Source organism: Geotrypetes seraphini, chromosome 3 (genome assembly GCF_902459505.1).
Source record: "Geotrypetes seraphini chromosome 3, aGeoSer1.1, whole genome shotgun sequence".
Taxonomy (NCBI): Eukaryota; Metazoa; Chordata; class Amphibia; order Gymnophiona; family Dermophiidae; genus Geotrypetes; species Geotrypetes seraphini.
This window is the reverse complement of record NC_047086.1, coordinates 28,791,934-28,818,149: the sequence shown is the minus strand read 5'-3', so window position 1 is coordinate 28,818,149 and position 26,216 is coordinate 28,791,934. Positions and strand designations below refer to the sequence as shown.

At 42.6% G+C, this 26,216-nt stretch overlaps 1 protein-coding gene across 17 annotated transcripts in view; it reads right to left on the bottom strand.

Moving 5' to 3' along the window:
- Window positions 1-26,216, bottom strand: part of ANKRD6 (ankyrin repeat domain 6) — a 224,114-nt gene that overhangs the window by 39,856 nt on the left and 158,042 nt on the right. For 13 of the 17 annotated variants that reach the window (XM_033936181.1, XM_033936183.1, XM_033936175.1 and 10 more), the window contains 3 exons: window positions 20,882-20,980; window positions 16,206-16,304; window positions 5,042-5,140 (listed from right to left, as the gene is read on the bottom strand). In XM_033936181.1, the coding sequence (XP_033792072.1) occupies window positions 5,042-5,140; window positions 16,206-16,304; window positions 20,882-20,980 (297 nt within the window). The remainder of the gene's footprint in view (window positions 1-5,041; window positions 5,141-16,205; window positions 16,305-20,881; window positions 20,981-26,216) is intronic. The other 4 variants (XM_033936192.1, XM_033936194.1, XM_033936188.1 and 1 more) reach the window with 3 other exon arrangements.

The following is a 26,216-nucleotide window of genomic DNA, read 5'->3' as shown; positions in this document are numbered from 1 at the left end:
TAAGTAAAGCCATGCTAAGGTCCATTGAGCCCAGCGTCCTGTATAACGTGTATGTTGTAATATTATCTATGATTGGATCATTTGTGAAACATTTATCCCAAATCCCTGTAATAACTCTGAGCCCAGGGCACCATCTTCTAACCCACTGTTCTTCAACCGCCGGTCCGCAAACCGGTGCCAGTCCGCAGGAAATTTATGCCGGTCCGCACAAGGCCGGCAAGATTAAGATCCAGGGACAGGCGATCATTTCCTGTCCCTACCTGTCGGAAAAAAAAAAAAAAGCCTCCCTCCTTCCTTTCCCCGGGTCAGCTGCTATCTTACCGCCCTGCTGCTGCTACTGCTAAAGCCGACATGAAGTCTTCTTTCCTACGTCAATTCTGACATTGGAGAGGACGTTCTGGGCCAGCCAATCGCTGCCTGGCTGGCCCAGAACGTCTTCTCCGACGTCAGAATTGACGTCGGAAAGAAGGCTTCGTGTCGGCTTTAGCAGTAGCAGCAGCAGGGCGGTAAGATAGCAGTTGACCCGTGGAAAGGAAAGAGGGAGGCTTTTTTTTTTTTTTTTTTTGCGACAGGGAGGGAAGGAGGTAGGCAGGCAAGCAGGCTGGCTTTGGCCAGGGAGGGAGGGAGAGAGGTAGACAGGCAGACAGGCTGGCTTCAAGGGGTGGGGGTGGGACAAAGTGTGGAAGGCAGTGAGAGGGACATGGGAAGGAGGCACTGGGGGCACTAAAGACATGGGAAGGAGGCACTGGGGGCACTAAAGACATGGGAAGGAGGCACTGGGGGCACTAAGTACATGGGAAGGAAGCACTGGGGCCACTAAAGACATGGGAAGGAGGCACCGGGGGCACTAAGGACATAGGAAGGAAAGAGGGAGGGAATAGAAAGGGACAATTCTTGGGCCTGAGTGCAGAAAGAAAGAAATGAAAGAAAGGATACAGAGACAGAAGGAAACGCAACCAGAGACTCATGAAATTACCAGACAGCAAAGGTAGGAAAAATGATTTTATTTTCAATTTAGTGATCAAAACGTGTCAGTTTTGAGAATTTATATCTGCTGTCTATATTTTGCACAATATTTGTCTATTTTTCTATAGTTACTGAGGTGACCGAGCTCGCGAAGATGGGGTGGAAACGGGGTTTTTAAATTTTAGTCCTAGTAGTTTGCCGGTCCACAAAATAATTATTTTATTTCTGCCAGTCCACGGGTGTAAAAAGGTTGAAAAACACTGTTCTAACCTACGTTCTAGGGACAGCGAAGGTTTCTGCATTCCATGACAAGTCACGTGGCTTGGTCCTCCTGAGCTGCAGCGTTAGGGGAAACATTTTGTAGCCTTTCCGATAGCGTTAATTTTGAGAAATAGAAACCACTCATTTGTAATCAGTTTCTCTGCTGCTGCCGCCATTTTGTTTCTCAAACTGTCTCCTTTTTAAAAGCACAAAAAATAACGTTTCATAAACGCATGGGGTAAAATGGTAAAATGTCCTACCGCAGAGTGCATTCAAGTTTATTATATATTTGATATCCCGCCTATCATTACATCTAGGCGGTTTACAATATGTTAAAAACAAAGTTTAAAAATAGAGGGAGTAAAAATACAAACAATACATCAGACAGAGAAATGTATAATCAGAACATATTGACTAGAGACAAAAAAGGGAGGGAGGGAGGAAGGAAAAAAATACAATATTCAAATTTTTTTTTTTAAAAAAGGGCTCACACATTGGGAGGAGGAAAAAGTAATGTGCTACACTGCCTAGGGAAGGAAACTTCTTAGGAGGGAAAGGCATCCTGTGCAGCAAGGCACAGTCAGGGCATGAAAGCATGAAGACGGGCTGCTTTTTGCTGATAAGATGGGACAGGTAATATTTTTCTCACAGAGCAAGCTGACAGTATATTTCTTTCAATAAAGCTCTCTGAACATACTGGGGGAAGCACAAAACTCACCGATCGTGTCCCGATCGTCGCTAAACCAGTTTGACCAGTTTAACAATCGATCGGATTTCCACGATGCACAAAACTGCACACCGCATGTTTTCTGACCCAACCCATGCAAATTAGTAAAACCCCATGATGCACTAACATTGCTTGGCTATTTAGCATCGGGTATTACTGATCCTAAAACTCAATTGCTCTAGACCTGTTACCAAAGAAATCAGGACCTAAAAATACATCTTACCCAATGTGAAACTATGTAGAGAGAAATGGGGGGTAACACGATGTTCGAGGTTGAATTAAAATGAATCTTTTGAGTGCTGAAACTAATTGCTACATTTCAAACAGGTTCTTAAAAAACTATAAAAAAAAATTTTTTTTAAGTTTTTTGAAGTGTCCATCAAATATATATCTATATCTATATATATAAAACTCTTAGGATTGGGAGTGAGCATATCATAACGTACCGGATGATCAGATCAAAGGACCTCCTATGATATATATATCATTTCAAGTCCACATCCTGAATTGAGTGTTGTAATTATTTATGCTCAAATCCTCCCAACAAACCTATTAAATCAATTATCCACAAGTGCTAAAACTTATCAAAGAAATGTCCCTTATATATACATTTTTGATGGAAACTTTAAAAAACTTAAAATAAATTTTTTTTAATAGTTTTTCAAGAACCTGTTTGAAATGTAGCATATGTAGCAATTAGTTTCAGTACGCAAAAGGTTCTTTTTAATTCAACATGGAACATCGTGTTATCCACATTTCTCTCTACATAGGTAACTGTGTTACTGACCGATCTGCTTGTTTTGGGTTTTCTTTAATTTTTTTTTTCAATGGCACAGATATTTTGTGTGTATTACACATGCAAAATATCTCTCTCAAAGAAAAAATGAAGTCGTCCACCCCACCCCCCCAAACAAACGCGCTTCCCCTGACCCCCCTCCCAAAATGGCAGGAGAGATGCCCACTCCCTCCTGCCACCAAGGAACTCCCACCCTGTGCATCCTGAAAAAAAAAAGGGCAGGAGGGATGCCCACTCCTTCCTCCCACACCTTTATATTAGTAGCCCTGACCCTGTACACTGCCTCCAAAGACGTCTGTGCACACTACAGCATCCATCCTGGCAAGGGAGGAGGCTTGGAATCCAGTATTTCAGCTACATGTGTAATCCTTCCCTCCCCCACCCCCAGTGCTGCTCCTTCTTCTCTTCACACAGCAACTTTATATAAGGTTCCTATGATGCCAAATGACAGAGAATGGACAGTATTGTACCCCTCTCCTTCAGAGAGAGAAGCACAGGATGTTCCCAACTTCTAAGACATCCCCTTCCTTAGCTCACTGTTGGCACAGTCACAGTGCAGAGTTTGGCATCTGCCAATCAAGTGTTATCATGATACAGGGAGACAGTTCTGGTTTTGCCCCCACTTTACCTGTGGTCATGTAGCCCTGCAAATCTGAACATATAAAAACCATAGCCGGCATGGGCGTAAAACCAGGAATGGCTCACTCTGTCCTGGTGCCATGAAGCCACTGCAAAACAGTCATAACACAGCTTGCTTCTGAACCTGGATCGCCCCGCAGGATGCCTCATTACAGAAATGAAGGGCCAGAAGGGCAAGCCCTGAAATGACACCTTGTCCATTCTCTCTCATTTGGTTGCCAAGAATTCTTCATCCGACTGCAAGGACAGACGTTCCCGCTTAAGGGGCCCTTTTACATGGGTCATTTTTACACACTAAGGCAGGGGTCTCAAAGTCCCTCCTTGAGGGCCGCAATCCAATCGGGTTGTCAGGATTTCCCCAGTGAATATGCATTGAAAGCAGTGCATGCACATAGATCTCATGCATATTCATTGGGGAAATTATGAAAACCCGACTGGATTGCGGTCCTCAAGGAGGGACTTTGAGACCCCTGCACTAAGGCATTTTGCTGGGGCAAAATGGCCAATTTTCTAATTTATTTATTTTTGTTATTAATGGCCATGCACTAATTTTAAAAGGAAAGAAAGTAGGGACAGCCCTTTCGACACCCAACCAAGAGTACAGTATATAGAAAACAGATACTCTGAATGAATCTTATAAGTTCTTCAAGTGATTCCTTTGTCGCATTTTGTGATTTTTCTTGTGGGGAATTTGATTCCAGATTTTTGTGGGGGATTTTAATTGTATGCCCAAATTTTCCCATTAGTGCATGAGACCCTACCACCACCTATTTTACAGGGACTCACTCGTTAAACCTGTGCTACTCATTTAGCATACAGCAATGCCCATGCAATAACTGATTAGCACACTTTGCCCCCAGCACTAAAGAATAAATTTTATTTTTTAGCATATGGGTAGCATGTGCATTTTTCCAAATTACTGTGGGATGCCTCAGTACACCCCCCAGCAAGCCATTTTTTTTGCTGTGGTCAGCATACGCTAGTGCTTACCATAGATTTGTTAAAGGACCCCTAAACCTACTGCGAGCGGTCCTGTTCCCAGTCTCTACCCCAGTTTCCTCATCCTTTCTCCTGACCCAGGCTTCCTTAATCCTTTCAGCTACTAGTTCCTCATTGCTCCAAAACTTAATGCATCAAACATTAATATGATATGTATGCAAAGCACTTTTATTAGTATTGTCAGCAGGTGAAAAAACAAACAAACCACAAAACAATTACATAGCAGAAAATGAAATTTGTACGAGTAACATTTAATGAAATAAGAAAAGTGAAATGAAAAATTCATACGTGCACCCTCTGTTAAAAAGCTGTTCAAGAAAGGTCTGGAATCCACGTTATAACAGAATTCTTAATGTTTATAGTAGCAAAATGTGTTGGTTACACTGCAGAAAGGCAATATTGCATATGCATGGCCCAAAAATGTATTTAAAAACAAGAGGAAACAAAGATAACACAGGAGAAGATGATAGACAGACTCAGGAGTCCACCACCATACCAAGATTTATTAATGCCTTGCCCCCCCCCCCAAAAAAAAATAAAAAACCACCTCTCAAATTCAACATACACTGCCATATAACAGAATGAGGGTGGGTTATTTGATTGGATAGATGTAGCAGCCTTGGAAGATGGGTAGCACCACTCCATGCACTGACCTGGTTCCTCTCATTCACAGAACAGAAAGCATTGAGCAGCACTCTAATGATGGCTAAGTGATTATAGCGAGCAGCAATCTGCAAACAGCTATCTCCTGCCTGCAAACAGAAACAAAGAGCTAAGCAGCTCATTTTGGTGGGTCATCAGCAGTGGTTCAATTTTATCACGTTTTAAGCATGGAAAAAAAAAATCAGCTGTTATGCAAAGGAGAGATGCAATGAATTAGAAGCAAAACATGTCTTTGATGGGCCAGTCCCATTCTTTGGAGCCAGGTTGTGCCCCCTCTCCTTTGGGTTCAGGGAGGTCTGCATGCTTAGTTGAGATGAAACGCTATGGGGAGGAGGATGGCCACCACCGCAGAGGTGAGCTTTTACCAATCTGAGAAAAAGCAGCCCCCTGCTGCCCTAAGAAGAAGTAGAGGACCACCACTGCAGAGGTGACCCACTTCTGATCTATAAAGAGGTTGTGGATGACCACCACTACGGAGGTGATCTCTACTGCCCCTGTGAAGAAGAAGATGACCACCACTGCAAAGGTGATCCTCTCCTGATCTATAAAGAGGTTGTGGATGACCACCTCTGCAGAGGTGACCCCTGTTGCCCCTGTGAAGAAGAAGATGACCACCACTGCAAAGGTGACCCTCTTCTGATCTATAAAGAGTTTGTGGATGACCACCACTACAGAGGTGATCTCTACTGCCCCTGTGAAGAAGATGACCACCACTGCAAAGATGATCCTCTCCTGATCTATAAAGAGGTTGTGGTTGACCACCACTGCAGAGGTGACCCCTACTACCTGGAGAAAAGATGGAGGATGATTGTCATAGCACTTGAATGGCACTGCAGCAATTGCTTCCATACTAGTCCAGGACAATAATGCAGAGGATGTGAAGGCAAGAAAATGGATGCAAGTTTTGTGCTCCCTTCCTCGTTTTTCACTACCATAAGAATGAGATCTTAACAACATGTTACATATGCTCGCACTGGCTTTTAAAGCAAACGTTTCCTTAGTTGTATAAGTATTACTTGCTCTCCTCTTTAACCGATTCAGAATTGGGATCTAAATACTTCAAGCTGACACCTGGATCCCCATCTCTTTCCCACACTACAATGTTAATACACCCTTAACCATCCATCATGTGCTCCGAAATTAGAGAATGACACGGGGAAATAATTTGTCCCTGTCTTCGCAATTAACCACGGGAAACTATCCCCATGTAATTTTTTAAGGAGAGAAGGAAGAATCAGAGTATGAATGGGCACAACCACTGATCCTCAAGTCTTGCATTGGTGTGGTTAAGACACACACTAAAGAATGGCAGTCTCTGGTATCCAGAATAGATATTGTGATGTCATAATGCCTCATTCCACCAATCCCTAAGAGTCAATCACATCAGTGATGTCACAATAGCTTCATTATCCTATACTTGGCTCACATAAGAATCAGAGTATGAATGGGCCCAGCCACTGACCCTCAAGCCTTGCATTGAAGAATGCTGGTGTAGAAGGACTGAGGTTGAGATAGACACTAAAGAATGACACCAGATGGTTTCTTGCAGTTATTCGCAGGAATGGGGACAAATTCTGTCTCCGTGTCATTCTCTAAATTAAGATGTCAATCCCTTCAAGTGAGACTCAATAGATTGGAACCTTCACTCTCTCTAACAGGTAGGTATGAGAAGTTATAATTCCAAGAAAGATTTTGTGTTCAAAAGCAATATTGCCGCTCAATTCATTAATGCAGCTAAGACAACCGAGCATATAGTATAACTCCAACTTTGTACCAATTACATTGGCTACCAGTTTCAAAGCGCATTAATTTTCAATTACTGTGTCTTGTTTCAAGCACTTCACATGGGTCAACTAGAGTATTTATCTAAGAAACTGATGACGTATTCAACTTCAAGATCATTGCACTTGTCTCAAAAAAAAAAAAAAAATCTTCTTCAGTTACAAGGCCTTATGGTCCTAGGACTTTCTTCCACCAGGAAAATTGCCTTCTCAATGCTGACGTAGCCCTTTGGGATTTCTGGTTGGAGAGTTTTCAAGATGAACTTTATTATACTTTTTGGAAATTTTTAAAAAGACGCTATTATTTCATCAGTCCTATATTCATTTGTTTAGGACCAAAATGTAGTCTGAGATAAAAGTCAGGAACCTATTATAGCAGTTCATATAGTAATAATAATAATAATTTTATTTTGTATACCGCCATACCCAGGGAATTCTAGGCGGTTCACAACAGATAGATGAATTACATTCAGTGCGATTGAAAAAAGAGGAACATAACAAGGCAATCGTAGGGTCAAACTAGTTTACATTAACAAATTAGGTGAGGGAAGGGCTAAATACAGAGCACATACAGTGTGTACTGTAAGAGGATACAATTGAATTTATGAGAAGGGGGAACAAAGGATATTAGATGAAAGGGGGGAGCAACAATCTTAGAAGGGTGGGGGGAAGGAGGCGGAGAGGTAAAGGAAGAGGTGGGAAGCGTTGAGGAGGGGGATTATATGAATTTGTGGTTGTAGGATCCATTTTGTTATTGTTCTAGAATTCATGTTTAATAATTGTATACCACTTAACCCTAATGTATATAGTGGTATTTCAAATTCAATAAATCCAATCTCCCACATGATGAATCATTTCTTTATTTGGATTTAGCTCACACTATTTCCCGTCATCACTCCAGGTGGGTTACATTCAGGTACAGCAGACATTTCCCTGTCTCCAGAGAGCTTACAATCTAAAGAGCCCTTTTACTAAAGGGTTTTAAGCCCTTAACGTACAATTAGCACAGGCTACCACAAAACGTGCTAAAGCATTTTGCAGTACTTTGCCTGTTAGCGCACAGTAACCCACGCGTTAGCTAATTTTTACAAATTATTTTTGAAGGGGCGTGTCATGGGCGAAGAGGGGGGTGTTCTCACTTTATCCAGCTAGTACATTAGGATTAACTCATGCTAACTCGTTACACAAAGGGGGTAACATCCCCTTTGAAAAAATTTATTAGTATGGGGAATCCCACTGTTTGCCCACAGAGACTGGTTAATGAAACTTCAGGAAGGAAAATCCTGTAATTTCAGTTGCATGCCATATGTACAGCAACTCTAAAATACTGGCACGTGTTAAGTTTTCATCCTCAGTTAAGTGAAGCACCTAAGGGGGGAATTTATCAACAGGTGCTAAGCCATAGGAATATATAGGGCATCTTAGCATTTAGAACATTAAAATAGCCATATGAGGTCAGACCAATGGTGCATCTAGCCCAGAATCCTGTTTCCACAGTGGCCTAAACCAGGTCACAACTGCCTAACAAAAAACCCAAATAGCAGCAACATTCCATGCTACCGATCCCAGGGCAAGAATTGGCTTCCCCCATGTCTGTCTCAATAGCAGACTATGGACTTTTTCTCCAGGAACTTGTTCAAACCTTTTTTAAACCCATCTACGCTCTGATTCACACTCACAACCTAATCTACCCAGTGTGTCACAAGTTCTGCTCCAGTGACGTCTAGTCCTTTGTCAGGTGTAAATGCGCACAAGTCAAGTCTCTTTCATTTGAAAGAAAGCTCTGGAATGAGAGGACATAGGATGAAGTTAAGAGGCGATAGGCTCAGGAGTCATCTAAGGAAATAGTTTTTTACAGAAAGGGTGGTAGATGTGTGGTACAGTCTCCCAGAAGAGGTGCTGGAGACAAAGACTTTATCTGAATTCAAGAACGCGTGGGATAGGCATGTGGGATCTTTTAGAGAGAGGAATGGTACCTGCAGATGGGCCATTTGGCCTATATCTGCCATCATGTGTCTATGTTTCTAGGTGTAGTTGGGACTGAAGATTTTTGTCAACAATCGGAATTTGTTGGAGCTTCTCAATCAGTTGATCCAGCTGTTCCTGAGTTAATATCATAGACTGAGTTATCTTCTAAGGATACATTATCATCTCTAGACTTTCCCTTAAACTGGTCACATTTGGAGGCTGCATGAGGCAAGATTTTGAAGTAACATTGATTCCTAAAGAGGTCCCTATTGATGAAATTTGGAAATTGATAACTAGAATAGAGGGGACCTTAACTAATTGCTTGTCTCAACTGTGCTCCTTTATTGGGGAAGCAGCAACCAAGGTTTGCCTCATTAGAGATTAATTTGGTTTCATGTAGTAAGAAATTAAGAGAGTGCTCCAGGAAAATAGAATCATTAGAAGCTACTAATGTCTCTCTGGTGAAAGAAAATATGATACTTGAGAACAGACTAACGAAAGCGGAGAACCAATTAAAAACCATTAATCTTTGGTTTTAAATTTTTCTCACAATAATTCTATTTCCTCTAAAGAGATATTAAAACAATATATGTTGGAAGTTCTATCCTTGAATTCTTCCTTACTCCCACAGATTTCTAACGCATATTATGTTTCTTCATCTATATTTCAGGACAGGGGATAGAGGAGGCATTGGCTATAGACTTAACCACTATGACATAAGAACATAAGAATAGCCTTACTGGATCAAACCAATGGTCCTTCTAGCCCAGTATCCTGTCTTCACGGAGGCCAATCCAAGTCACCAATACCTGGCAAAAACCACTTAACCACTATGCTAGAAACATCTATTCTTTAAACTATATTAAGAGACTGTCTCATTTCCAAAGCTCTCTTATATATGCTTATCCTGATGTCTCTCGGAGGACACAGATGGTCCGTAGGGTGTTTCTTCAATTGAGACCCAGGGCTTTGTCCCTGGATATGAGTTTCTCCCTAAAATTTCCAAGGGAAGAGATTATCCCCTTTTTACAAAACCACGCTGGGTTTTTTTTAATCACAGGCTGCCACGGTAACAGCTCTGACGCTCATAGGAATACTATGAGTGTTGGAGCTGTTGCTGCCACAACCAGCAATAAAAAACGCTAGCGCAGTTTTGTAAAAGAGGGGGGGGGGGGGGCATATTTTCTAGACCCTAAATACTTAGGGCTCCTTTTACTAAGGTGCGCTAGCGTTTTTAGCCCGTGCAAACCACGCGCTAAATGAAAAACACTAACGCAAGCTCTATGGAGGCGTTAGCGTTTAGTGCGCACGGCATTATCAGGTTATTAGTAAAAGGAGCCCTTAGTTTAATTGAGACTGAGGAATCAGTAAAAGCTTCATCTTCTGGAGCAATGAACGTTCACGGGCGATTGTAATAGGTAGATTATTTTTTTAAGCAGGGGTTAGCTAGATGAGGCCAAGTAACTGATTCTTATCTCAAAATTGTTTTCTGTCTTATTTTATGAGACAGATTTTTCTCTCCTCTTGATTTCTTTAATAATCTTCATGAACAGGAAGAACCGCAATATAATTTTGATAGGGTTTTTTAAAAAAATTTCTTTTTGTTCTGTGTAATTCAACCTGTGGAGACTATGGTGTGCAATTATGTTTAAGATTGCATACTACAATTTTCTAATTAAAAAAAAATACTTGGAAAGCACAGAGAGGAAACCTCTTAAATTACAGGAAAGCTTTGTCGTTGCATCACTGCAGAAAAAAAACAAAAACCCACACAAAACTGAAGAGACGAGGATTCTGCAGCACATGCTCAAAACTTTACATTCAGCTCCGAGCTCTGATAGTTTTAACTTCCCAGCAACACGAGATGGCATCGTCCACTTGTGTGCCCGACTCGGTTCTGCTTGTCAACAGAAACAAATTCTCTGCTTGCTCGTTCACTCTCTCATGCATCAAAGCTTCTTTCAGGGACCAGGCCAATGCCAGAGGTTATTCACGTAGAAACCGGCTTTGCAACTGCAACGTTGGCACAGTTAAAGCTCAAAACAAGGTTTCAAATGAAATTCCCACACATTGCTGGCGCCAATATTTTTACCAAAAGGATGGCAATTCTCAAAGCTGCTTAATTACCCAGGTGACAGCAATTAAACATCGTCTCGCTGCGAAAGCTAGCTAGTTGTTATGAGAGCATGTTCATTAGCCCTTTGCAGGGATAAAAAAAAACTTTTTTTCCTTCAAATTTCAAAATTACTTCTTACATAAAGAATACAGAATATTGAAATCACCTCAAATCATAGAAAAAAATTTTTTTACATAATAAATTTGCAATCTAGTCTACTTTAAGGGAGAAAAGCATATCTATCTTTTACAAAATAATCAGGAAATAATGGGAGGAGAATTCCCAACTATCCAAGGCACAGTATTCACTTATTACTACTCATTTACCCGCCCCCCCCCACACACAATTTTGCCAAGCCACGTTAGGCTTTTTATCGTGGCAGTATTAGCGCCGACGCTCATAGAATTCCTATGAATGTTAGAGCTCATACCGCCGCAGCTGGCAATAAAAAAAGCCTACCATAGCTTCGTAAAAGGGGGGGTAATCAGTTACTATTCATGGGTTTTAAGAAATTGTCCAAGCTGTAGGAAATCAAAAAATAAAATAAAATCTTTATTTTGAAGGGAAACTAAACATTTACAGGGAAATTACAAAACAAAAAAAAAAAAGTTGCATCAAGGTCAATACGGCTTCAAAGCTAAAAAAAAACCTCAAAAAAATCAACCTTTCCTCCTAAATTGAATGGCCTTTGAAACTTCTGGAAATAACACTTTTGCCCCACAAAAAACATCTTTAGATGAAAAACAAAATTTAGAATCGTCATGCCTCTCATCCAATGAGTAGAAGCCTAAGCCATGAATGGAGGAAAAAATTTCACACAAGAAAAAAAAAAAGTCAATCTTGTAGTTTACAACCTATGCCATCATCTTTACCTGCTCATCATCAGTTAAAGGGACTAGCGCTAGAGGCTGAAGTGATTCATCCCGAAGAATGACAGCAAATCCTTATCTTGAATTTCCACTAATCAATAGTGGATGCTAACGTGGTCAGCACACTCTAAACTGCTTAGCGCCCGTTCATGAATTCCCCCAAGTCCGCAGGCCAAATAAGTAGGAATATTGGGGAAATATTAGCTAATCCTTCAGACCATGAGGGTGGTCCGCATGGACGTTTAAAATGTTGGGGGTTGTATATATTGTAATTACATAATCTAGTCGTCACACTAAAAACTTTTTTCATTTGCGTGCTAATACGCCCCCAAGTAGTTTATTGTATTCAATGTCCATGTGGACTTTATTACATTGGGCAGACCCGCCGGAAAATAAAACTGAATTGGCGAACATATTGGCAGTATTGTAAAGCACAAACCAGAACCTTTGACGGCACATTGGCTTGAGAAGAACCATTCTGTCTCAGAATTGCGATTTGCCGTACTGTTATAGGTTTCGACTCAACGAGGAGAAAATGTTTCTGACACAATTCAACCGAATGGCCTGAAGTGGAGTAGATATGACTAAAGTACTAATCTAAAGTTTTTGTTTAATGTTTGACCTGCCAACTGGTGCTCAGTTTTGTTTGGTTGTACATGCCGAGGTCAACAGTGATATCAGGTTGGATATAAAAAGTTTGTGGGTTTTGCCAGTTCAGGGAGTATGTCATGCACACACTTGGATTATTTTTTGGTAAGCAGCCAAAAGTGAACTTGAATAGATAGGTTTGTTTAACGTAATTAAGATTTGAGCTATGTTTGAAATTTGAATGGATTTCCTCAGTATAGATATACTTTTTATTTATTTAATTTTCTCCAAGGAGAGCTCAGAATAGTTTACATCAATTTATTCAGATATTCAAGAATTTTTAAATGAAATATTTCCTCCTGATGAAGCTTTTCATGAAACTTGGTTCTGGGTTAAGGAAATGAACAAGGTTGTCCAGATTAACCTGCTTTATAGACATTTTTATTCACCTGTATTGGGAGCAGTGTAAGTTTACTAGGGATGCAAGTGGTGCTTTTTATGCCATCATGTACACATATGGAGGGCCATTTTTGAAAAGGACATTCTAAGTCTGATTTGGACGTTTCCCGCTAAATGTCCAAAGTCGGAAGCATAGGAACATGCATTTTTGGAATCCAAACTGCTAGACATCCAAAAACATATATATTTTTTGAACATCCTTAGGACGCTTAATTTTATACCCCAACTTCAACTAAAGAAACGTCCAAATCCAGATGTGTGAGGAGCTAGCATTGTTCCAACACACAGCATTTGAAGTCAGAGCATTGTCTTGCCTATGAACATACATTTTCTGACTTCAAATGCTGTGTGTTGGAACAACTCTATATTGATCAATGCAGAGGTGATATTAGGTGCAGATTACACCAGCGACATTTTTCCCAATGGATTGAATACAACCCTTGAATGGCATGCGTTTTTGTAATTCAACTTGGTTCGGCAGAGCACTATCTTCATGGGGGGGGGGGGGTCCTTACACGTCACTATGTTCTACATGGACATGTGACGTAGTAGAATTTGTTCTTTAAAAAGAATGTAATCTGTTTTCTTCTTTGCCATTTTTTGTAATACAGCCAGAGCAGAGGATTGTTCTCTTTGCCTTCCCCTGATAATGCAACCGGCGAAACGGGGTACTCCCGTTGGGACTTGAATAATTGGGACTAACTTCAGGACACAATTTGAATTCCTACTGAACAACCTGAGATAAGTGACCATTTTTTCTGGGGGGTTTCTGTTTTGGTGGGTCGTTTCCTTTTCTCCTTTTGAACCTATTACTCTGCACGCTGCTTGATGAGAGAATTAGAACACTTGCCCTACAAGTGGAGGTTTTTTGACCTATGACTGGTGTTAGTTTGGCGTTCGCAGTATGGTATTAGCTCTCTGTGAGCACTAATGAGATCTTGACGTGTATGGTGATAAGTGAGTCTTAACCCTCTCTCTTGCAGTAGATGAGCAGTTTATATATTTGATTGGTATTTCATAAAGTCATTGGGACACCTTAAAATTATCTAAAATTAAGAGTGATAATTCATATAAGTGTTGGTCTTGTCATAATATGTTGGTACACTTTACCACTGTGCCCGTTTACGGGATACTATTTGTACCCTGCTGAACATTAAGGAACCTCTTACCTTAAATATTATAGTGCTGGGCCGATTTGGCCTTCAACAGCCAATATCTGAAACTTACTCGAAATTACTGCGAATTCTGCTCAGTCTGGCCATTAAAATCATTTTACAGTATTGGAAGGATGCCTCAATGGTGGAATACATAACCTGGTGGAATACGGTCTGCATAACTACCAAATACAAGCGTATTGCCACTGAAAGATCTAATACTTTAAAAGCATTTTCTAAAACATGGGAGCCATTGGATTCTCATAGCTATGCGCCTGTTAAATCATAATGACAACAGACATTTGTCCTATTAGATTTGGTGTACATCCATACTGTTCCATTTGTTGTACCTTATGGTATTATTACTGATTAACGATGTAGTTGTTACTTTGCTGTTTTTACCTTTTATACATACATATGTCTTATCTGTATAGATATGAAAGTTACCAAGAAAGTATCACATGTATGGTTTACTTTATTATAACTAATAAAAATTATTGAACAAAAAAAAAAGAAAATGGCTCCATGATTTTCAATAATCCGCTGGAGTGCTCATTTCAGTGTTGAAGAGTCCATTTGCATGTCATTGTCGGAGATTGCTAGAAAGCTTGCTAAAGACATAGATAATCCGTTTTGATAATCCGCTGCTGAAATGCGTGCAGGCTAAACTGTCAGAAAACAGTGCAGCGACGGCGTTAAAGTTTTGAGAATCTGTCCCTCAGTGCTGTAATATTGATGGTACAAATTGGTCACTCTAATGGAAAGGATCTATATTTGCTCTCTTGGTTAGATATTCAGAAACCTGTCCTTGCAGCACGCAAGCCAGTTGGATTATCTAAATGAGTGTATTACAAACTGTGTGCCGTAGCAAGATTCCAGGTGTGCTGCGAGAGGCACGTCATGTAGACAAGTCAGTTGGCGCCAGCGCCTCTCCAGCTCTGCGCACCTCCCCACTGGTGTAGTAATTTCAGGGTTAACAAGCTCAGGGCCCTGTCTGGAAGACCTCTGCGCATGTGCGGACATTGATGTGATGATGTCACATATGCGCGTGACATCATCGCATCAACATGTGCGGAGACCCTCCAGCCATGGCCCCAAGTTTAGCGAGCCACGGCTTGGAAAAGTCTGCGAGATGCCAATCTAGATCCATTATATGCAAATCTCTCTCATGCATATTCATTGTGGACAATGCTCCCTCTAAGGATTGGCTGGGTGTGAGCAAAGTTTTTCTCATTGTGACCAACAAGTTATAAAAACCCAACAATTTTCCAGATTTGCAAGTACAGAAAAACCTTGGATTCAAGTAACTTGGTTTGCAAGTGTTTTGCAAGCAAGCAAAACATTTGATTAAATTTTAACTTGATATACAAGCAAGGTCTTGCGATACAAGTACGTACAGTATACGCGCGTCACGTCATCACAACTGAGCCGATGGTTCTTCTCTCTCTGACGCTGCAAGAATGTAGTGACTGTTCTAAATGAGCGAGGTCTTGCGATACAAGTACGTATAGTATTTTGTATTAAAGTTTTTGGGTTGTGGAACAAATCGTCATGAGTTTCCATTATTTCCTATGGAGAAATTCGCTTTGATATACAAGTGCTTTGGATTACAAGCATGCTTTTGGAACAAATTATGCTCACAAACCATACTTTTATGAGCAACCATGTAAAATCTATGAGCGACACTCCTGGAATGTATGAACGATTGCTCATGTGCTCAGCTTAGAGGGAACACAGATTCAATGGTGTAGTGAGGTTAGGAAGCGCCCCCGCCCACACCCTCCTCTCCCTCCACACTCGGGCTCTCCATTACCCCCATGTACCTCTGTAAATCTTCACTAGCACAAGTGGCTTTTCCAGCATGCCATTCACACCAGCATTGGGTTTCCCTCTGACATTACTTCCTGGCTGCACAACCCAGAAGTGATTCAGAGGGGAACCAGGCTGGCACAAGCAACAGGCAGAAGTTGCTCGCGCTGGCGAAGATCTACAGAGGTATGGGGTGGGGGGAGGGATGGCATGAGCGGGGTGTGGTGTGGCAAGGCGGAGATGGTGCCCAGGGCAGGCGCCCCACCCCCACCCCCGATTTACTATGCCACTGCATAAATTGTTGATATTATGAAAATTCGACTGGCTGGTGGGGAGCCCAGGACAGGTTTTGCTGAAGATCGAGCACCATACCTGAATTAATTTTAAAATGTATATAATTTTAACTTTACCTTATTTTTTAGGTCGGCGCGAGATCCTCCAAGTAACAGGAGACGGGTACTCTGGGCATGGCCATTCTGGCAAGCCAGGTGAAGAGGTGTGTTACCTGCCTTATGGACAACAAGATAATACAGTAGAATTGTCTTAGAAAAGACCCAGACTGGAGAAAGATGGTCTTCTGATCTCTTATTTTAACTCTTAAAAATATATTAACTTTTGGTTACAGTGAATCCATAACTCAGCAAACACAGGTTACCAACCGTATGCTCAAAAGCTGTTTTGAAAAGAATCTGAGAATTATGCTTGTTAATATCCTCTGTAAACCCTGCAATTTAATTTTGCAGTTGAAGGGTCATTGCTTTTTTTTTGCTTTTTTTTTAGCATAACCCTTATGATGTAGTTAAGGTTAAAAAGCAGAATTAAGGAGGTACAGTAAAACCTTGGTTTGTAAGCATAATTCGTTCCGGAAACATGCTTGTAATCCAAAACACTTGTATATCAAAGCGAATTTCCCCAGAAGAAATAATGGAAACTCAAGACGATTTGTTCCACAACCCACAAACTTTAATGCAAAAGAACCATCGGCTCAGTTGTGATGACGTGACGCGCATATATAGTATGTACTTGTATCGCAAGACCTCGCTCGTTCAGAACAGTCACTACATTCTTGCAGCGTCAGAGAGAAGAACCATTGGCTCAGTTGTGACGACGTGACGCGTGTATATAGTATGTACTTGTATCGCAAGACCTCGCTCGTTCAGAACAGTCACTACATTCTTGCAGCGTCAGAGAGAGAAGAACCATCGGCTCAGTTGTGATGACGTGACGTGCGTATACTGTGCGTACTTGTATCGCAAGACCTCGCTCGTTCAGAACAGTCACTACATTCTTGCAGCGTCAGAGAGAGAAGAACCATCGGCTCAGTTGTGACGACGTGACGCGCGTACACTGTACGTACTTGTATCGCAAGACCTCGCTCGTTCAGAACAGTCACTACATTCTTGCAGCGTCAGAGAGAGAAGAACCATCGGCTCAGTTGTGACGACGTGACGCGCGTATATAGTATGTACTTGTATCGCAAGACCTCGCTCGTTCAGAACAGTCACTACATTCTTGCAGCGTCAGAGAGAAGAACCATTGGCTCAGTTGTGACGACGTGACGCGCGTATATAGTATGTACTTGTATCGCAAGACCTCGCTCGTTCAGAACAGTCACTACATTCTTGCAGCGTCAGAGAGAGAAGAACCATCGGCTCAGTTGTGACGACGTGACGCGCGTACACTGTACGTACTTGAATCGCAAGACCTCGCTCGTTCAGAACAGTCACTACATTCTTGCAGCGTCAGAGAGAGAAGAACCATCGGCTCAGTTGTGACGACGTGACGCGCGTTTATAGTATGTACTTGTATCGCAAGACCTCGCTCGTTCAGAACAGTCACTACATTCTTGCAGCGTCAGAGAGAGAAGAACCATCGGCTCAGTTGTGACGACGTGACGCGCGTACACTGTACGTACTTGAATCGCAAGACCTCGCTCGTTCAGAACAGTCACTACATTCTTGCAGCGTCAGAGAGAGAAGAACCATCGGCTCAGTTGTGACGACGTGACGCGCGTATATAGTATGTACTTGTATCGCAAGACCTCGCTCGTTCAGAACAGTCACTACATTCTTGCAGCGTCAGAGAGAAGAACCATTGGCTCAGTTATGACGACGTGACGCGCGTATATAGTATGTACTTGTATCGCAAGACCTCGCTCGTTCAGAACAGTCACTACATTCTTGCAGCGTCAGAGAGAAGAACCATTGGCTCAGTTATGACGACGTGACGCGCGTATATAGTATGTACTTGTATCGCAAGACCTCGCTCGTTCAGAACAGTCACTACATTCTTGCAGCGTCAGAGAGAGAAGAACCATTGGCTCAGTTGTGACGACGTGACGCACGTACACTGTACGTACTTGAATCGCAAGACCTCGCTCGTTCAGAACAGTCACTACATTCTTGCAGCGTCAGAGAGAGAAGAACCATTGGCTCAGTTGTGATGACGTGACGCGCGTACACTGTACGTACTTGTATCGCAAGACCTCACTCGTTCAGAACAGTCACTACATTCTTGCAGTGTCAGAGAGAAAAGAACCATCGGCTCAGTTGTGATGACGTGACGCGCGTATATAGTACGTACTTGTATCGCAAGACCTCGCTCGTTTAGAACTGTCACTCCACTCGCACACCAAGTTACTTGCAATCCAAGGTTTTACTGTACTTATGAAACAGTTTATATAGTTTAGGCACCAGTTACAAATGTGGGGACCATCCAAATCTGCACAACTGATGAGTTTTAAAAGGGCACAACTTATATCTGTATTCTCGCACAGGAAGGGAACCAAGATTTGAGCCATGGCCAACGCTTAATGGTGGAGATTTGCTTATCTTTCTAACAGCAAATTCACCTCAACAGAGGTTAATCCCCGCCTCCTGTTTACAAAACTCCACAAGAGGTTTTTTGTGCCAGCCAGCACGCTGAATGCTCTGCGCTGCTCCGACTCTCATAGGAACTCTAAGACTGTTGGAACAGAGCACAGCATTCAGCTAATGCTAAAAACCTCTTGCATGATTTTGTAAAAAAAAAAAAAAGGGGGGGGGGGGAAGGTTCCCATTTCGCCTACTTTTATGCTTGCACGTGTATAAAATTTGCCGCATACATGCATCTGTTCCAGATCGCGAAACCCAGATTATTTGGGCAAATTTGGTCCACAGAGTTGCTTGCATTTCTCTGTGCTTGCCACACACGTGACGTACCTTTGACTGGTGCTACATATTCACAGAGACATTTGCAAAATATTTGCCTACCATGCCCTCAGCCCACTTTAATAAAATTATTCTCTGTTTATATTATTTTAGTTAACAAAAGTAAAATGAAGTTATCTAAGTCCACTTCACAGTGCGTTGTCACATGCCTAGTGGCTGAAACAGCCTGTGACCTCCACGTCTATTTAGATTTTTCAACCGCCTTTTCAAGAAGAGTCACCTAAATCAGTTTACAATACACTGAACAGAAATCAGATGCTCCTTAAGTATTTTTACTATCTGTCCCGGCAGGCTTACAATCTGACTGTGGTACCTGGGGCAATGGAGGGTCACGTAACACATCTGGTGAACTTTGCACTTTCAGGCACTGGGGTCATGCTACATCAAGCAATTTCGCTGAGCAGATGAACATCAACGGTAACAAACACTGTGCATGACTTTCACACAATTTAAATTGATAGAATACTCCCAAAATAGAACTGATTTCACTGCTAGCGTTCATTCTGTTTGCCTAATTAGACAGGCGACCAAACTTAGACCTGAAATAACAGGAATCGGTGTGAAGCAGCGCACACATTTCAAAGACGTAATGTGAGGTATATATGCTGGGGAGGGGAAGGGAATTAATTTATTTCATTTCTCCCAAGTTACAGGCATTGTACTTCAGACCTCAAAGTTTGGGTGGGTCACTGGACAAACTGGGTGGGCACATGTGGTCTTCCCATCCCCCCCAGGGCCAAATCAAAGTATTGAAAATACCTGAAATGGTGGGAATCCCCAAGCCCAACCAGCTGCAAGGGTCCTCTAGCGCCAAGAACTCCTCCATCTCCCACTTCCTCCAGTCAGCAGCAACAACTTCTTCCAGCCATTGGTTCTGCCCATGTTCTGCCGCCACACGGCCCTCCCCGTGCATGCTCAGACTTTGCTCCTGCCCAAAACCAAGCGTATGCGGCAGGGGAAGGCAAGCGACTGGATTGTGCCAAGAGTCGGAGCAAGTGAGAGATGGAGGAGTTATTGCCACCGGAGGACCTTTACAGCTGTTGGGGCTTCAGGACCTCCACCAGCCATAACGAGAATTTTTGGTAGGTCTGAGCCTAAAGTGGGTGGGCTCGAGCCTACCCATGACTGCATCACTACTGCACCTTGCACACCCTTTTCACAGCTGGGCTCTGGCTTTCACAGATCAGAAAATTAAAATTCCACCCCAGGGACAACGATAGAAGTTCAAATGCTTCACGCAATTCAACAAGAATGTGCAGGTATTTGTGAGAGTAGAGGACTAGCGGACTGATTACAGCAGCCAGTTGAGAAGCAGGAAAGCCAAAATTTTAATCCTGCTTCTCCCAGGGATGCTCCTTGTGATATTGGGCAAATCCTCCTCAAGTTTCTTTATTTTTGATATACCGTCTACCAAAACAAGTGTCTAAACGGTGTATAATATAAAAAGATTGCAGAAAACAATTAAAATAGGTAAATAAAAACAATATTTTGGGTGGGTCACTGGACAAACTGGTTCAAGAACATATTTACAGTCTAAGCCTCCTGGGGCAGAAAATACCTATTGCTCTTGACTATAACATGCTCCACTGTTGTTAAGGGCTCCCTACTCCACAAACAAAAGATCTGTATTATATTCACAAACTATACAGCCCCAGACAGCATGCTCTGCTGCTGAGGGACCTTTAGCCTTAGAGAAGACTTTGAATCATTAACAATATGGAAAAGTTGCTTTCATCCATCACATAGAACTTTTTTTTTTTGAGGGGGGGGAAGGAGGAAGACCCTTAATCCTGGTGAACTGGACATTAATCGCTGAAGCAGTTCCTCATTAAAGAGTAAATATTTTCCGATTAAATGTCGTCAGATGCCTGGCTCACCTTGTTCTTGGCGAGAACATTGGCTCCTGCTTTGACCAGCAGTTTGACCGACTGGCTGAATCCATGCCAAGAAGCTTCATGAAGGGCGGTGTTACCATCCTGAGAACACAAACAACAGCAAAGTTCAAGGGTGCGCCGAGGGCAGAGAAGCAGCTAAAGCTTTTCACAACTACAATACAGCTCTACTTCATTCATTCATTCATTCATCTAAAGAATAATAATAAAAAGTTATTTATATCCTGCAATACCTTGCAGTTCAGAGCGGTTATTATCAAGAGAAACTTGACAAATAGCAGAGAAAAAGCATGTACAAACAATTACCATCCAGAAAAATTAAAACAAATTTTTCAAATAAATAAGTCTTCAATGATCTTCTAAAAGTTTAATAGGAAGATGAATTTAAAAATAAGACACTTAGGGTCAGATTCTGTATTGGATGCCCAGTCTCGGAAGCCGACAGGCATCTTATACAGAATCACGCCTAAGCCCGCCTAAAATGAACCCGATTCTCTAATCGACATCCATGTTACAGACATCGGTTAGAGAATCAGGTCCCCGCTGAGCTTATCACGGCAAGGGATCTTCCTGCTGAGATAAGTTTAGCGTCAACCCGTTCCTCCCCCCCCTCCCCAGCGAAGACTACCGGCAGCAGGGATGCCCAATCCCTCCTGCCGGAACCCACTACCCATAGATGGAGCAAGTCCACACCCCTCCACCCGGACCCCCACTCGAACCCCTCCTAACCTCACCAGGCCCCCCTGGACCCCTTCTAACCTTGTTTGTTTGTTGGGTTCTCCCTCCATCCGGCAGGTTCGCCGCCATCAGAATGGCGGGCCTGCCCCTTCCTGGTGCATTGTGGGATACACAGGGGAGGGGCCTAAGGGCTTGATTGGCCCAGATGCCTAATAATAATAATAATAAATAGTTTCTTTTTATATACCGCCAAACCATTAGTTCATGGCGGTTTACACAATAATAATTACACTAGGCGATTAGAAATACAAAGCCATATAACAATTATTATAAATGAAAATAGCACAGTTCAGAATAAAATACTAAATAGCAAAATACATAGGAGGGGCCTTAGGCACCTGGGCCAACCAGAATCTTAGGCTGGCCCTACCCAAAGGCACATGGGCCAACCTAAGATTCTGGTGCCTCCTATGGGCGGGGCCTTAGGCACCTGAGCCAATCAGGCCCTTAGGCCCCTCCCTGGTGCATCCCATAATGCACCGGGAAGAGGGCAGGCCCGCCATTCAGATGGAGGCGGGCCTGCCAGACAGACGGAGGGAGGACCCTGCTAGCTGGCCAACAAACAAGGTTAGAGGGGGGTCGGATGGGGTTAGGAGGGGTTCACGTGTGAGTGTGGGGGTCTGGGTGGGAGTGGAGGGGAGTCTGGGAGGTGGGCTACTTCATCTATAGGAGGGGTGTTCCGGGAAGGAGGGACTGGGCATAACCTCCTGCCACTTTTGTTCAAGGGGGGGTTCTGGGCAGGAGGGACTGGGCCCCCCTCCTACAGCATTCATTTGGTGGGGGATGGGCGGCTGCTAAACTTATTGCAGCAGGGAGATCCCTTGCTGGGATAAGCTCAACGCCTGCGTTTACTCACAATGTAGGCCAGCATTTTGCTGGCCTACATTGTACGTGTCTCCCGCTGGCCTAGGGAGACATGTACAGCTGCCTAAGGCTACTTCCGGGCCAAACCACACCTGTGCGTAGTCTTAGGCAGGCTTGTGCGTCTTCCTAGGCTCCTGGAGGCACCACCAATGTAGGCAGCCTGGCCCGGGAGCTTTTTTTAAAAAAAAACATGCATCCCGATTGACTGTTTAGACAGTGGTAGGACGCATGCCGCTGCCTACAACAATCAGTTAGCTGTTTATAGAATCTGGGCCTCAAAGTTTTATTTCAAACACCAGCCTGAAAGGATAAGGTTTTATCTAGGAATCTTTTAGACTGACATCCTTTCAGTTGGAAACGAGAAAAAAGAAGTTCTATGAGTGAAAATAACTTTATCTGGTAAAACAAAGTGTTTCAAGAGATAAGTAGGTGCCGTTCCTAGTAATGCTTTGTAACATAAACAGCCGAATTTAAATATTATTCTGGCTTCAACCGGTAACCAATGTAATTTTCTATAATATGGTGTAATATGTTCTGAATTTTTCAAGCCAAAAATCAGATGTACAGCTGTGTTTTGGATAATTTTCAATCTCCTGATTTTTTTTTTCTTGTAAGATCCCAAATAAAAAATGTTGCAGTAATCCAAGGTACTCAAAATAAGAGACTGGACAAAGAATCTGAAAGACATAAGGTCAAAATATGATTTTAGAGAACATAATTTCCATAATAAATGGAAACATTTTTTTTACCATAATATCTGTGTGCGTGATTGTTAGCAATTGATCTAACTCCTGGGATTTTTATAATGGGATTAATAGGAAAATCTCTCTTGTTCAAATTTACAGAAGATTCCTAGATTTTATTAGAAGGATTTGCCAGAAAAACCTTTCTTTTTTCCAGATTCAATTTTAGTTTGAAATTTTTCATCCACTTTGATTATTTCCCATATCTACAGGAGCTCTATTTTGATCACTCTGGTCTAAGAGGTCACTTTTTTTTCTTTTGATTTTTATTGACATAAGTGAACTTGATTTATTTGCCAAAATACACAGTGTCGCTAGACCAGTGCATCACAAACTGTGTGCCGCCCGAGATTCCAGGTTGCCATGAGACGCTGGGAAGGAGGAGAGGTGCCGGCCGACTGCCTACAGGACGTGCCTCTCATGGCGAGAGACACATCCTGTAGGCAGTCGGCAGATGCCAGAGCTTCTCCTCTTTGCACCTCTTCCCTTCCAGTACGCCCCACTGGCAGCTCAGGGCCCCGTCTAGAGGGACATCACGCATGTGCGCGACATCATCATGTCAATGTCCTCGAGCCATGGTCACCACGTAAACAGGCAGCACCACTGGGCGAAGCGTGGAATTGTCATGGGCATTCTACCTTGCAACTTGTGCACTGTGAACGAGTCCACAGGAAACTCCTTCTCCCCCTCACAGTTAAGAAGCCACTTAAAAAGGCAGGGCCTAGAACAGGAAACTGGTGGCTCAGTAGGTAAAGAGCAGGGAGTAGGTGGTCACGCACAAATAAAACCCACAAGGAAGCCTCAGGAGAGGAGTCACTCTGCAACGTATGCCTTCGCAACTTATGTATAAGTAAGGTTACCATATTGGAAGAACAAAAACACTCAGACACATGGCCACACCCTATTCCGTCCATCCCCACCCAGCTCTGCCTCTAACCCCGCCCCCACAAAGCACTTTCTTCTACCCCAACGAGCTCCAGCCGCGTCTCCTCCTCGAGCATGTGCAGATCTCAAGCATGCGAAGACATCCACAAATGCTCAGAGGCCCGCCAGATGAGGACGGAGCTCGTCAGGGCTTTCCAAAACCCAGCCAAATTTGGAAAGTCTGTCCGGGAGCCCGGACAGTCGTCTAACAAGAGGACATGTCTGGGTTTTCCCTAACATCTGGTAACCCTATGTATAAGGTACCAGAACCTGGCTAAGATAGACCAAACTAACTTGGGTAAGGAACTTGTTCTTGAGGCCTAGTTAAAGCCAGAGCAGCAGTTGTGCTTCGCAGACTGTGGCTTAGACCCCATCAGCAAAAGGTTCACATTTATTTATTTACTGCGTTTATATGCCACTTATACCCAAAATTGCATCTGAGTTTCCAGAGACTTTATTCCTCATTTAGTGCGCCTGTGAAGAAACAGGCTTTTCAGCATTTGTGTTAATAAAAAATTGGGGGGGTTTCTTTTTCTTTTTGGCTGGCTGTAATTATGAAGACCCACGCTCACATCTCACACGCACTGTCACACACACTTCTAGAATAGTATCGGCAGAAGCGTAGCCAGGTTTCAGTGTTGAAGGAGCGGGCAGTGTAAAAATGTAGGCACCAGTTCAAGTAGGTTTATAAGACCACATAGGCGCCATTTCCAATGAAAGACCATTTGAGGGAGCCACTGCCCCCCCCCCCTTAGCTATGCCCCCGAATATCAGATGTGCTCACTGTACGGCACACTTAGGCATGCAAGCATACGTGCTATTAATCTGGCAGAAGCTGTTGTGCTTATGTTTGGCAAGCTTAAAGGCAGTGGTGTAGTGAGGGTGAGAGGTGTACACAGCAGTGGCGCCCCTCCCCTGCCTCCACCCCACACGCTCCTTCCTCAACCCCTCTTGCCACACGCCACTTCCCTTCCCACATACCTCTGTAATGTTTCTTGCGTGAGCAGCAACCCCCAAGCTGTTGTCAGGCCAGAGTCGGCTCTTCTTCTGACATCACTTCCTAGGTGTGAGACCAGGAAGTGACATCAGAGAAAGAACCAACGCTGGTGTGATAGCAGGTTGGGGGTTGCTGCTCGCCACCAGGAATGTTAAGCGGTGCACACACATGGCAGTGAGGGAATGGGGAGGGAGTGAGGGGGCAGAGAGGAGGACAGGTGCCTGCCCCCTCACAAAGAAGGTGCCTGAGGTGGACCGCCTCCTGCCCCCCCCTTACTGCGCCACTGCTAAAGGGGTTTTGCACTACTATTTTAAAATGGGTTTGGCACCATTATAGAACTGGTGTTAAATGTGCTTTTTTTGGCAAGCCCTCAAATAGCCAACACTTTAAATAATTGCCCCATAGTGACCTGCTTCTTAAATTGATGTATTGCTAGTTAAATGGTATAAGAAAATACCATGTATGGATGTATCTGTGTGTGAATGGTACAATATGATTATTTTACTCTCTGCATATGTGGAGTGGTTTGGGGATAGTTAACTTTAGCAACTTCAGAAATATCCTTTGCTTTGTAATGACAAAATTTGTTAAAATATTGCCAGAATAATATTCTCTCCTGTTTGAATGTTATGTTATTATACAAAATTTCAATAAAAATTTTGGAACTTAAAAAAAGATATCCAAAATAAAAAAAACAACTCTTAATATACTGCTTAGGCTACAAATGAGATCAAAGCAGTTTACAATATAATCATAAATAATGAAAACAACTCCATTAAAAAACAAAAGAATGAAAGAGAAAAAAGGCAAAGATATACACTCATACTCAATATAAATACTTTACTATGCAAATTATAACAAAGGATTTCAGTTAGCTGAACAAGGGAAAACTAATCAAAAGTAGTGGGCCTTTAGATATCTTTTAAAGTTTATTAAGGATTCTTTTTTCCTCAGCTCCAATGGCAAACTGTTCCATAAAACTGGAACCAAATAAAAAGTGCTCCATTCCAAGTTGATGCCAAATGGGCCTTAGAAATATGGGGTCCCAATGATG